This window comes from Chaetodon auriga, chromosome 7 (genome assembly GCF_051107435.1).
Source record: "Chaetodon auriga isolate fChaAug3 chromosome 7, fChaAug3.hap1, whole genome shotgun sequence".
NCBI classification, from domain to species: Eukaryota; Metazoa; Chordata; class Actinopteri; order Chaetodontiformes; family Chaetodontidae; genus Chaetodon; species Chaetodon auriga.
Genome location: NC_135080.1, coordinates 7,008,288 through 7,021,673, shown reverse-complemented (window position 1 = coordinate 7,021,673; position 13,386 = coordinate 7,008,288). Strand labels below are relative to the sequence as shown.

The window sequence follows — 13,386 nt, the reverse complement described above, 5'->3', positions numbered from 1 at the left end:
GTTAAAGAAAGCTTGCTTTCTTACTTGCTTTCATCTTCTTCTTTGTTTTCTTTCTCTTTTTTTCTCTCACTCACTGGACAGCTTCTCTGTCAGTCATCATCAGTCTATCTTTCCTTCCTACACTCACTAACTCTGTAACTAAGGAAAAACAAAAAACAAAACAAAAGTTCCCAAAATGTGACAAAGTCTGATTCTTAAAGTGCAGAATTACTGAATGTACTTGACAACGTGTTGACCTTTGGTCCAGTCATATACTGTATGCTTTAGGTAGTTGGACTTGCATAGCAAAAAGAGGATCTTTTTGCTGCAGCCATGTTTGTTGTGGTGATCATGGTAACAGTGAGGGCCACTGAGGGTGTTTAGGAAGAGAGCAGCACAAAGCCCTTTGAATTCTGGGAAGTTAGGCCTCAGGCTGTGAGATGGACCTGTGAAAAGATTTACTTTAAATCTTTCTGCTTTCCTGGATTATTATGTTTCTGGTTTTACTGTACATGCTGGCCTCCCTCAAGTCAAACTGAAAAATGGAAATTTTCTGACTACTAGCTACAATATGACTCTGTAAATATGGACAAAGCTCAGATACTTAATGTTTAGAGAGTTAATGTGGATAACTGGGTTTTTTTCTTTGTTTTAATCTGAAGGAGCTTCAGAAGAGCAGGGCCGTTCTGTCCATCAACTACACGGGAAAATAATCAAGTCTTGCTGTTTAGACTGCACTCAGGAATGTGCAATATGCATCCTGTATATGTGTGGTTCTTATATTTTCTGTTTATGTTTATGTTCACTGTGGTGAGCTGGAAGGAAAACATATGTAGGAAAGCAGAGGTAGGATTCCTCTGTCACCCCCATCTTTTTCTACTCTCACAGATCCTTCATCCAATCTGCAGGATCCCCCAAAAAGGGCACATACAGAGGCTCCTTGGTGCCTGTGCTCATACAATGAATATTAATACCATGTGAGTCCCACCTCTGTTTTAAGATGGGCTCTGACCTACTTTGACACAGATATCTGAGTGGTATGCAGGCAGTGTTTGTTGTTTGAGTTCAGACATGAAATCTGGAGCAGACGGGTTCCCAATCACTTGACGTGCAGAGCGTGATTAATGACAAAGCAGCTCTGAAGTTCAGTAAGTGGCTGGCAGATCTGGTTCATTTGTTCCATTTAGCAACCAGTTACATCAAACCAACACAATGATCTCATGGTTCAGTCAGCTGGGAATAAACAGGCACACTCACAGTGACTGTTTCCTTTAACTCATAGCACCAGTCTGAGCTGGACTCCTGGAGGTCTGAGATGAACCATGACAGACAAATCTGGACCACAGTCTCTGTTGCTAATCTGCATTGTATCGACCAAATGCGCAAACATGTAAAAAGCACCTTTTAGTCCTTGAATTCTTTGGTATAGATATTACCCTTAAAGTCACAAAACATTTGTTCCACTGTGTGCTTGTTCCAGCACTTAATGGAAGCATTATCACATTAAACAGACCTGAATAATCAAATCTGAAAACAGCATTTATTCTTGGGTGCAGGGTAACATCACATAGAAAATTCTACAAGCTTTGTGCATCATTTCATACACATTTCACTGTGAGTCAGTGAGGTATCTTTCCACACTTCTGCATTACACATGAAAAATAAAGCTCTGAGAGTCTGCACAAAGTTCAGCTGTGTTGATTTGCAATGACAGACCCTCGAGTGGGCCCAGTGTAGGCGAAGAGCTGCATATGATGTCAGTTTTTAAGCAAGTAGGAGGCAAACAGCCTTTCATAGTTAACTGAAACCAGCACAGTGTGCGAAGGCAGAGGCCTCTCTCCATCTGCAGAAACTGACCAGTAGGAGCGAGAGAGCATTTGGCCTCTGGGGGCTGATTGCCAACTGCCCCACTCCTCTTCTGCCCCGCCTCTCAGCCTTGAGCTCTATGTCCACTGCAGCAGTGTACTGTGCGCTTCAGGCTCCCTGGGGCCCGGGGCTCCAATCACAGATGCAGGCTTTCCCCTTCCCCTGCTTGTGTGCTCACTTTCCTGGCTCGCTCCCTCTCTCCGCCTGCGAGTGTGCCTCTCAATTGTGGAGGCTGGCTCTAGTACTCCAAGGGGCCCAGCTATCGCTCTGCCCCTCTCACTCCTCAGGGTTCAGGCTGCAGCGATGCTGGAACTCTTGGCCGTGCTCGTGGATCCATTTGTTTGCCACTGAAACATACAGAAAGATGTAAACTATATTTCAATATCTTCAAGATGAACGTTTTCTTACCCATACAATTTTGAGCAGTTGTTTTTAAAAAGTACAGCCTTAACATTAATTTCTGTTAATGCATATGGCTGCTGGAAACAGCACAGCCACCAAATACTTCTGCAGCTGCTTTGTGATGATTAATACCCTTCTGTTAGTTTAACTGGGTCCCTTACACATGCTTCAGCATTGGGAGTTCGATGGTCTGGGCCAACCAGCAGCAGATGTTTAGCTTCCAAGATGAGCCCTCAGTGTCTGAACTGCACTCTGCAACATCTCTAAATGCATAATGCAGGACAGATGTGGCCTTGCTCTTATACATTAGCTCCTGTTTAACAGGAGAGCAGAACACTGGATGACTGAAACAGATCATGATAATGACAGAAAAAGCATAGTCTGTTTAAATGAGAACAAGTCTGAGAACTTGCTGTGACTTGCTATTTTCCACATTCATGTGACTTTTTGGCTCCTGTTGACAGCATCACCTCAACATACCGAAGCTCCTGACTCTTACCCCATTTATCCCCAACAAGCACGGGGCAGCCAGCATGCAGCGTGTCGACGTCGCCTTGACCATTTCTGTGGAGATTCCACCAGAAGATGGCGGCTCTCTGTGAGGTGAAAAACAACATAAATCAATTTCAGGTTGGAAAAGTTATTTGGTCTGAACTAAATTATTTTCTTTGTTTTCATCATTTTCTTGTGTAATCAATTAATCTTTCATCCAAGGGGATGTCTTTCATGTATTTAAACAATCCAAAAGATTTTGTTCATATAAAACACAGAAAAGCAGCAAATAATCACCAGTGATGCCAGAACGAGGATGTGTTTGTCATTTTTGCTTAAAAATGTACTTAAATTATTGATCAATTATTAAAACTGTTCAAAGTGATTATTGTTCTGCTGATCATCTTTAATCCAAATATCTCAGGCAGGGATGAATTTGAAGCTCAGGAGCTCCTGGTCATTTTATTATGTCCAGTTATTTTCTGTATCACCCGCCAGGAAATGAGATCTCAATGAAATGAAAGGTGAAAGGTTACACCCCAGGGATGGCCTGGCTCCACCGCAGCTCCGCTGACGCTTAGCTATACAATTGCAGTATTGTGGTAAAGAATCTCACGGCTGTTGTTGCTGCAATCTGACCTTTCACAATTTTGACAGCTGCGCTGAAGAATGTGAGGGAGGTGAAAATGATGCAGCTTGAGGCAAAAATGACATGAAGACAAAAGAGGCTGTTTTTAGCTCCTCTTGGACGTTCGCAGGGTGTTTACCTCCACGACAGGAACGCTGAAGTTGGCGTAGATGAAGGCTGTGGATCCACCTGCCTCGACAGAGCTGAGCTGTGGAAAAGGACATTCCTTCAGAGTTGTGTCTTGTGTTTACATGCTCATGTTATGAAAAGCCACTCTGTCTGTCTGCTGCACTGTTTCGAAGGCTTACAAAAAGCCATTCTTTTTGCTCACATTGGATTCTCAATAATAAAAACAAGATCTGTTTCCAAAAGCTAAAAAGCACTTAGCAGATTGGTTAAAATGCATTAAATGAACAGAACAAACAAGAGAAAAAAATTGTTTGGTTCAAGGCTGTTGCATGACAGAACATCTATAAAAGCATAGTTTAGGTAGTGAGGTCAGATCTAGTCTGGGTTTCTGAGGTAGAGTGTTCCAAAGTGCTGCAGCACTCACGGCAGTGTTTTAATTAAGACTTGTTTTAATTAAACTTTGGAAATGCAGGGACCTCTGGCTGCTATCTAGGCCACACAGGGTCAGAGGGTGGCTCAAATAAGACTTCACTCACATATATCATAAAGGTCGCCACTCGATTCCCAGTTTTCAGCTTGAACACGGGACTTGAAGGCGACTGGAAAATTAGAAAGTTGATATATCATTATTAATTGAAGTCTATGGCCATGTAATCAACTTGTTAAACAGGTTTATAATCAACTTACTGTAGCGTGGTCAAAGTGAGGCTCATAATGGCCACCAATCCCATAATTCACCACCTGGAGGTACTCGCCATACGGGTGCGTCACATTCAGACCTGTGAGCATGGAGATTCTCTGGTCCAGCTTCCCAACAGTGGACTGTGCTGAGCCCTTCAGCCATGCACTACAAATAAAGACATACAGATAAACAACACATTACAGCCGAAACAGTGTATTTAACATCATTTGCATGCAGCTGAATGGTTTAAGTTGCAGATTTATTACTACTACAAATGTGTTTCACTGACACTGCAGCAATGGAAGACTAGGCCATGCCAAGGATTAGTCTGGACTGCAGGAAACAGACTGTCATGAACAAAGTGTTGTACGTAATTCGTACCTCTTGCTGATGCGATACTCTGCAGTTTCTTGTTTCTCTCCGGTTGCCACCACAGATCGTCTCAACTTGACAGCAAAGACAGGAAACAGCATTTTATGTTTGTGATTGTTGCAGCAGCCAAGCTTTGGCGTCCAGCTGCAAAGCTCGGACAAAATGTGAGAAATAGCACGTGTCTACAATAAAAAGTGAGGGCGGACGAAGAGTCAGTCAAGAATGTGGATTCAGAAAGAGGCAAGAATACAAGTTCCAGAGCTGCTGCAATGACGGACTTCCATTATTCTTCCTTTACTATTATCATTATTATTATTTTATTATTCTGACCAGAAATATTGCAAAATATGTGCATGGGACCATTTATAGAGCCCAGATACCCAACAGGTATCAGTTTTAAGTTTCATCACCTCAGAGTCTGAGACTGGAAGCGAGTCTGGGGAAGTCCAGATGTTTTGGACCGATTCTGCCCTTCTTAAAACTGAGCCTGCATTCTGCTTATTTCAATGTCCAACGGGTACATAAACCAGCGTAATGTTCAGTGCAGAAAACTGGTAACACGATATTTCTGATGAATTTTGCAGATCAAATTCCGGAGGACTTCCTTATGATCACGAGATACATCACTTCACTCACCTCTTATTGTACACAAACCATTTCAAATGAGGGGAAAAAGTATGATAAAAACTAAGCTACTTTATTATTTCACACATCAATTCATCACCAAGAAAGCAGCACAATGACAGATCTGTTAACTCCAAACAGCAGGCATGTGATACACTGTGTCCTTCAGCTAAGACGTGAACAGACAACGTAAACCATGCTCATGGTTAACGAATGCTGCTCCCTGCTCCAAACCAATACCATACCGTGGGCCTGTTCTCAATAAACCCACAAGCTGACATAATGATGAAATAATTACAGGGGTGTTCATCTCAGCAGAGGATGGAAAACTCATTGAACAATGCCAAAACCTCACAGAAACCATAGGGCACCAAGTGAGTTAGCCCACCAAATATTCCCTGAAGTAACAGTCAGCTAACTGTGAGCAGCTCTGAGGACAATGAAACGATAGCTTTCCATTAAATAAGCAGAAAACTGTGAGTCACTTTCAGAAAGATACCACGGCTCGATGATAGTGGACTGAATATTTACCAGTGGAGCCCAGCAGGCAAATTTGGACAGTTTGCGGGGCTTAGCCAAGTTTTCATAGTAACATATCCCTCATTCCTTTAAGCATTGCTAAATGTTTGGAAGCACACCAACTCTTCCTCCATAAGGTCTTTCCAGGATCTCTGCTGCAGGAAGCGGTATGCGTTTGGCCAAGACCCCAGCAGACAGAGAGCCCCACAGCAGAGCAGAGTAATAACTCTGTGCATATTCATGAAATATATTTTTTGATAGGCACATTTGCTCATCAGTACTACACTTCCATGTAGTTTAGCAGAAGTAAAAGCTGCATAAAGTAGAAACAAGTACGTAAAAATAGCTCTAAGCTGCACATCATTACAGAACTTGAGTAAATCTACTTACACATAAGGACAGCGATGAAGATGTGGTGGATGACCAGTATCACCCTGAGAGTACTGCTCTGATGTCGGTCAGTGCAGATCAGCTGTAGCGTGCCTGTTAATGCTCACCTCGTGGGGCGTAAACTGTACTATGTGCCACCCTGAAGGCAGTCCATAAATGATGAACTTACAAGGGAAAGTCCACTTCAGGACAGAAGTCACAGCACATATCTCTATTTGAGCCTGCACTACAAGCATAATGACAAAATTTATGGTCCTGCTCAAATGCTGCCAATTTCATTACGCTTTTAATTTCAGTGAAATGTACAGCTAGCATCTGGGCAGATGTCCAGGAGGCCAGAGGGGAATAAAAAAGGGCTGGGAAACATCCTGAAATAACAGTGATGCCAGCAAAGCCAACAACAACAGAGGGCAGTTTCCTTGTGCAAAGCCACAAAGACACAATATATCCTACACAACATTATGGACATGGACAAATAAAAAACAATAGCCCTGGCAGTGTTTAGCTGTACCAGTAATCTGTTTGAAAGGCCCGATTCTTCAGTGGCAATAGCAAAACGTTAAATTTCTTTTCTGCAGTCCGTCGTCTCTTCGGTGATTTCAACAAACTTCAGCAGACTCTCTTGAACTCTGAAAAAGCTCCACTTTTTGTGAGTCCCATGTGGAACAAATAACACAGCTCCTCTGTTTATTGAGAAAAAAATAAATATGGGATCACAGAAACATTTGAAGACCTAATTGGACCTTTTTCTTAATTCCTAAAAAGCTGACATGTTGGAGTCACGTGTTTTTTGTTTGTTTGTACCCACAAGTGATGAGGACAGTGCACTGTGCAGGCACTTACTCCTGGCTGGGCAAACGCCTTGATGTCCTCAGCCTCTGTGTCGGTGATGAAGTCGTGGTACAGGACCACATACGGCTGCAGGCTCAGCACTTCACGTCTCGCTGGCAGCAGTAGCAGCCCCGGATCGCCATTGGTGAAGTAGTCGCAGAAAAGTCTGGGATTTCCAAAATGCATTGGCTGCTAAGAGAAACAGCTGAAGTTCATTAACAAAATCAAAACATCATCCGCAAACAATTACACTCAGCATTGTCCTCTGCCCACTGCAGTAAAATTGAAAGCAAACAAACTCGAATAATTACAGTCTTTTGATGTCCAATTACAAGCTTACATCTTCATTAGCTCTTGGATAAAGGTTCAATGTTGAGACTTTTGTCAAATCTGTGACAAATTACTACAGATGTTTCAATGAAAATGAAAAAAATAAATAAAATCGGACAGATTGGTAACGAGTTTTTGTACAGATAATCATGTTCCCCAGAGGATGAAACCTACATGTCAGCATGCTGCCAATGACAATGCTTCATTGTGGTGAATACCTGAGAGCCTTGGGTCTGGCAGAGTCTCTCGTAAGTGTCCCTGGTCCTTAAATAATTGGAGGTGGGTCTCCTCAGCCCACTGCCCCTGACTGATTTGGACGGACTTGTGAGCAGCAGCTTCTCGTATTTCTCAACATTCAGCAAAACTCTTCCATTCATTGGATCTGTGAGGAAACATGTGTAAACACAGTAATCATACATTATAGGGCATGTTTCTTAATTACAGCAGCGGGCTCAGTTTAGAGAGGATGCGGATCACAGACAGGATTAAGAGAAGAAGATGTGTTAAATTAAAGGGAATTACCATGATGCAGTAACTCCTGAGATAGACTGAGAGCATAGGAGACGTTTCCTGTCTGAAACAATGACACGAGTTTAGAGCAGCGCAATCCACCAGTCAGCTTATAAAATGTGCATTTCCCACATGTTCCTACTTTAAAGTGAGAGAAGGCCAGGTGATCCAGAGCATCCTCCAAAGTCCCTTCGTTCTCAGGGCTCCACTCGCCTCCTGGTCCCCTGAAGAGACGCACCGACTCCTCCAACCACTGCACCGAGTGGTAGTAGTCTTCCTGCTCGTAGGCCACCTGTAAACACCTGGGTTACCTTTAATCACTACGATTTGACAATTTAAGCAGAGTTTGTCTCTGGTAGGCAGCAACTCATTACAGTGGGAGCAGTGTGTCGGCACGCTCGGCTCTCTTCTGGAACCAGAAGACCAAATGTCAGCCAGCTCTGGTCCACATAGATGCACGGCTGCCAGATTGAGCTCAGTGTTAGGATTATGGACTTGGGCTGATTTTAGCTAAGAGTCACATCCAGTTAGCATCAGGCTAGCTTTGGACCAGTGAATCAGACCCGCTTCTTCAGCCAGTTCCATCACATCATCATTCTGGCATATTTTTGTCAGCCTGGCATGCCGGACTGTTTTTGCCGACTTCAACTTCACTTGAGTTGAATTACTAAGAAATGACTTTTCACTGATGTAAGGTTGGAGGAATGCATCGAAGTGATGTGAAATACAGCAGATAACCAGCACAGACAATAGGCTTTAAAACCTCAAAGTGTCCAGCTGGATGAATTTTAACTTTTATTTAAGTATCTTTTTAAAGACATCTGATCGTTTTCCGTGTGGTTGTGTGTGGCTGGCTGTGTTTTAATGTGTGTCTTCTCTCTGTTCATATTTCCTCTGTATCCTGATCTTAATGAAATGACCTTACAGAGAACAGCATTAAATGACTTAAATACTAACTGCAGGGAGTGATGTAACAATCACTGGTGGGTGCTGTTATAGTTCAGGCTTGATTTTCTGCCCATTTTGACTCTTTGCTACATTTTTCAGCTCTAGTCTCTCTGGAGTTTTAGAAAATACACACAGCATTAACTTCACAGCTTGGTCTACTGTCATGTATTTTATCAGCGAAACGTCAGATGACACCTGTCTGACTCAAGCAGGTACGTTGTGGGCTGAGCTACATGTCTGTTGATCGAAGAACACCTCGAACATTATCTTTACATTCAGAAACTCATGAACACAGGCTGCAGTATCTCTCTTAACTGGTCTCAAACCACACCTGTAGCTGCCTTGACTTGATGAAGTAGGTGCTGACTGCAGGCCTGACAGCACCCACAAACCAGCACCAAAGACGCTGACATGTGGCTCCTCCAGATCACACCCACAACCCCCCAGACAGCACACAAACAACAATCCCAGTGTACCAAACACACACACACACCAATTTATCAACCCTGCACCGGCTTTGCACCCAGCCCACAACATTACACCCCATAATTTGGGACTGCTGTCCCAATAAATTGTTAAAAATAGAGAATATTCTGCAGATCTCAGTGCTGCCTGAGAGGAACACCAGCTGGCGAGCTGCTAACTTCTGTTAACAAACCCTGCTGGTTTTCAGAAGCAGTTTAACAGCTACATAAAGGCACATGCAGGCAGCTGTTTTACTGACACCCTAAAAATACAGATTACAGATTGCCTCAGATAGTCTCAGCATTGGTGCATCTGAAGGCAAACTCGACACTTGTGCTGCATGAGATAATGTCTTTTCCATACAAGACGATGTCTTTCCCACACAGTGCCCTGCCCTTGCACCTCACCACTGTACATAAACAGTGGAATTTATTGTGGGGAAGCCTTATTTTTTTTCTTTCATACTCGTATAACAGCATATTTATCTTCACATGAAATGGATTCCCAGGCACGCATTGGGAAGAATTCCACTTTTTTCCAGGCTGACTGTCTGGATTCCCACCACACAAATACTGACAGACTTGGAATAAAACTATTTTGCAGACCTCTGGAATAGGATGCTAATCAGGGAGAGACATTTTCACAACAACATCTCGCAAACACGTCTCTAACTCATGTACTATGTGGTTCCCAACATAAAAAGCTGCATCTAGTTGGGGCTCCTCGTCATGTTTCACGTCTTTGAGTTGTTAGCAGTCCCGCCAAAGAGCCTTTTCTCCTCAAAACTTCCCAGATGGTTTCATTTAAATTATTGTTTGAGGCCCAAAAAGATAAAACTCCTCAGCTTTTCAGAAAAAAGCAAAGATAAGACAAAAGTCTAAAAATGACTACACATTTGTGCAGCAGAACGATATTTTTTCCACTTAGTTTTCTTAATAATGACCTCACAAGCTCTCACGTTTTATCTTATGACTCTTCAGATGGGCCCAACCTCTATAGGTAGGTTTGGTAGGTTTGAATGAAGGGCTTTTACTTGTAATGGAGTATTTTTGATTGCTGCATTGGTATTTTTCCTAAAGTAAAGAATCTCAGTAAATAGAGTAAAAACAATGAGAGGAAGCAGTAAAGGAAAAAAATGGATTGGGTACCTTTCCAACCAGAAAGCAGTCATCACCAGACAGCAGGACAGACACTGCGGGCAGGTAGATGTCAATGGGCTTGCCGTTAGAGACTCTCTGGAAACGACCCCTTACGAGGCTCGCAACCTGGAGAGAATACACATCCTGCAGCCTCATCAGCCCCTTGGCAGCCCCCTGGAGGTCTTCCCGTTTGGGCAGATCTGCCTCTTCCTCCTCGTAACTGGACCTGAGGGCTGGACAGCAGAGGAACAGAAGGTGAACTGAGGGGGGGCTGGGTAGTGACAGCAGAGAACAGATGGGTGTTTAGTTATCACCACCAGATGTGTTGGTAAAGATGGCAGTGAGCCAACCTTGCATGTTCTCCAGGGCTTCGTTGCTGTAGACGACATTCAGCCATTCTGAATGCAGCCGCTTGATCAGGGTGAACGCCACCAGCGGGTTCGCCATCGCAGTCGCTGGCCCTTTGTAAAGTTCGGTGTGCAGGTTGGACACTTTGGCATAAAAACTGTGGGGAAGAAAGTGGTCTGTGTTACAACAACAATGAGGAGGCTCAATCTTTTTTCACATATAGCAAGTGATCCCAAAGTCTCATACTGCAGAATAATTAAGTTTTTTTATACTTGCCATATGAAGGATGGAAAGCAACATGTGCTACCACCACCACTACCACCACCATTATATACTGTTAAAACAGATGAATACAGCTGATGCATGACGTTACTCATTTTCCAACCACACAGCAGAAACAAAGGCACCACAGTAAAGCTCCTGTTTCAAATTTCATGGTCAAAAGGGGGCCCTCTATAAAATTAGAGCCATTTCCACAGAGAAACCATGAATAATGAGCAGGATTTGGTGGGAAGTGACTTGATAAGTCTTGTTCCTCATCAGTCATCCTGTTCCCAACATGATGAAGGCTGACTGGAGAAAAGCGCAGCTACTAAAACTTTAGGATTCGCGTTATTGATGGAATCATTTTCCTGCAAAGAAAGACCCTAAAACATAATTTACAGTGTTATCCCATCGAGTCTGGACAGTGAAGTCAAATCTCATGAGCTGGAGACCCGAGCACCAACGCATGAACTGACATGAACGTCAGTCAGGTGTGCATTGGTCATTTTTGTATGATTTCATCCCAACGAGGATCATCTGGATTCCCAGATGTGGGTCTGAAAATAGTTAAACCTCCACATGTGCTCTCATCATCATGTTCCATCATTACTCACTGTCTGTGGAGGAGTCACAGGATTTGTCATCAGATGATATCATCACCATGAGGCTTTTTCTTTACAGCGGGTTTGTCCTTTAACTCTCCACCGTCACTTTGAGGTGCTGTGCAGTTTATCGGGTTTTTACAACCCCCCCCAAAAAAACTCTACTTAACTTCTAACATCTATCAAGAATCAACCATCACCGGTGTGTCCTCGTGCACTCACCGTTTGATGTCCTCCAGTCTCTCTAACTCCTGGTCAATATAAGTCCTCAAGTAATCGATCAGCTTCCGTTCAACGCTGATCGCCTGCTTCACGTTCAGCAGCGACGTGTACATTTCACCCACAGACACCGGGATCACAGCCACAGTCAGGAGACTCCAGCTAAAGCACACACACGTAGGACACTTCATCTCCAGCGCAGAGGACACACGCTCCCCGTGCAGCGGCTGCGCTCCTCTCACGCTGTCCTGATCTGCTCTGAGGAGCCTCAGGATCAGCAGAGTCCACGCTGGGATCACCCTGATCTGCTCTGGGATCAGTCTGCGCCCTCTGCTCATGAGGCAGACCTGCAGCCTGGATCCAGTCTGGACAATTAGTTTGTCATTACAGCACGAACCTGACAGCTTTATTTGCTCTATAACAAGAGGGAAACATAAAAGTTTATAGAGTTAAGGTCCAGCTCCAGTTTGTGGAGGCTGATTCTGATTAAACGAGCTGCTGACTCATTTTCATGCAAATAAATGATGCAAACGAGTCATAACATGGGAAAATGTATTCATTTCCTTGCTTTAAGTTTGTTTTGTGTCATTTTTATGGCTTTAAAGTGAGTGACTGGGTTAATAATTTGCCCTGACCAAAAAACAAAAAAACAAAAACGGAGTTGTATGTGTGTTGAGATTGGAGTCACAGCGACCCCTGCAGGTGAATGCGCTGTACAACAAACAGGAAATGCGTTTTAGCACGCGAGTGGCTTTATTGACGTGGTGAGTCTTAAAAGAAATAAAATTAACAGAGAGGAAACCGTAAATTATCACTGAACAATATTTAGAATCATTATTATAAATGATAGTGATGATGATTATTATTATATTTAAACACGTGGCACTGAGATACAATGTGCTGTAAAGAACAATATATTTTCCCACAGAAATGCACAATGAAAGAAATAAATGAAGTGGACTGTAGAAATGCTCAGTATAGCCACCTTTCATGGGAAGTGCAAATGTAAAATGAGTACAAAAAAGTTATTTCCCCTTTACACATACTGAAGTGACACATATTGACAGGTATGATTTGTATATTTGTGGCCTATAAGGAGACAGTGGCTTACAGGGTTACACTCTTTATTATTACATTTCTTATATTTTTCCACAAAAACGGCTTGAAAGACAACATCCACACTATTTTTTGTGATTTTATTCCTATAAATACCTGTAATATAGTCTAATCACAGTGTATTACAGAAGGCCGAAAGCATTGCCTGCAACCCAGTCACACAGTTAGTGATAAATCCTACGTGATCGGTGCTGCATGCTTATTGAGAGAGTGCCAGACTTTATGTGGGGCAACTTAAATTTACTCACTCTATTGAGTAATCTTTATTGATGCTGCTGGCACAGATATACGGGCAATGCCTGGTTTATTTGTAACAGCAGTACATGTAAAGTATAAAGGTAAAACGCTGCCAGTGCATCCAAAAAGGGTCATGACTGCTTTCACGAGGCAGGGGAGAGCATCAGAGGTTGAATCGAATCATCATTAATTCTTGTCCAGACATTAGACTTAGCCATTCTCTTATTTCAAATATTTTAAAAGTCTGCAATTCTTTGGATTACAACAATTATTGTTTCACTTGGCAGTATATAT

The 13,386-nt window shown here is 42.9% G+C and overlaps 1 protein-coding gene across 3 annotated transcripts; it reads right to left on the bottom strand.

The window, feature by feature from the left end:
• Positions 1-1,503: 1,503 nt before the first annotated feature.
• p4ha3 (prolyl 4-hydroxylase, alpha polypeptide III) lies at positions 1,504-11,950 on the bottom strand. Of its 3 annotated transcripts, none has more exons than XM_076735504.1 (13): positions 11,743-11,950; positions 10,657-10,811; positions 10,316-10,539; positions 7,897-8,046; positions 7,767-7,818; positions 7,463-7,626; positions 6,927-7,106; positions 4,560-4,624; positions 4,184-4,343; positions 4,033-4,095; positions 3,507-3,575; positions 2,747-2,843; positions 1,504-2,192 (listed from the first exon to the last, which is right to left on the bottom strand). In XM_076735504.1, the coding sequence occupies exons 1-13, from the start codon at positions 11,928-11,930 to the stop codon at positions 2,122-2,124; spliced, it is 1,638 nt and encodes a 545-aa protein (XP_076591619.1). In that variant the 5' UTR covers positions 11,931-11,950; the 3' UTR covers positions 1,504-2,121. The 3 variants fall into 3 exon arrangements, with proteins under 3 accessions (XP_076591619.1, XP_076591620.1, XP_076591618.1); XM_076735505.1 differs by having other exon boundaries at positions 1,549-2,192; positions 6,927-7,103; XM_076735503.1 differs by having other exon boundaries at positions 1,549-2,192; positions 6,927-7,103; positions 7,767-8,046.
• Between the last annotated feature and the right edge of the window lie 1,436 nt (positions 11,951-13,386).

Coding starts and splice junctions, on each gene's coding strand:
- p4ha3 (XM_076735503.1), bottom strand. CDS start 11,930: ATGAAGTGTCCTACGTGTGTGTGCTTTAGCTGGAGTCTCCTGACTGTG. Junction 7,627..7,766: donor TCAGGAGTTACTGCATCATG/GTAATTCCCTTT, acceptor GTTTCCTCACAG/ATCCAATGAATGGAAGAGTT. Junction 4,344..4,559: donor GAGTATCGCATCAGCAAGAG/GTACGAATTACG, acceptor CTTTATTTGTAG/TGCATGGCTGAAGGGCTCAG.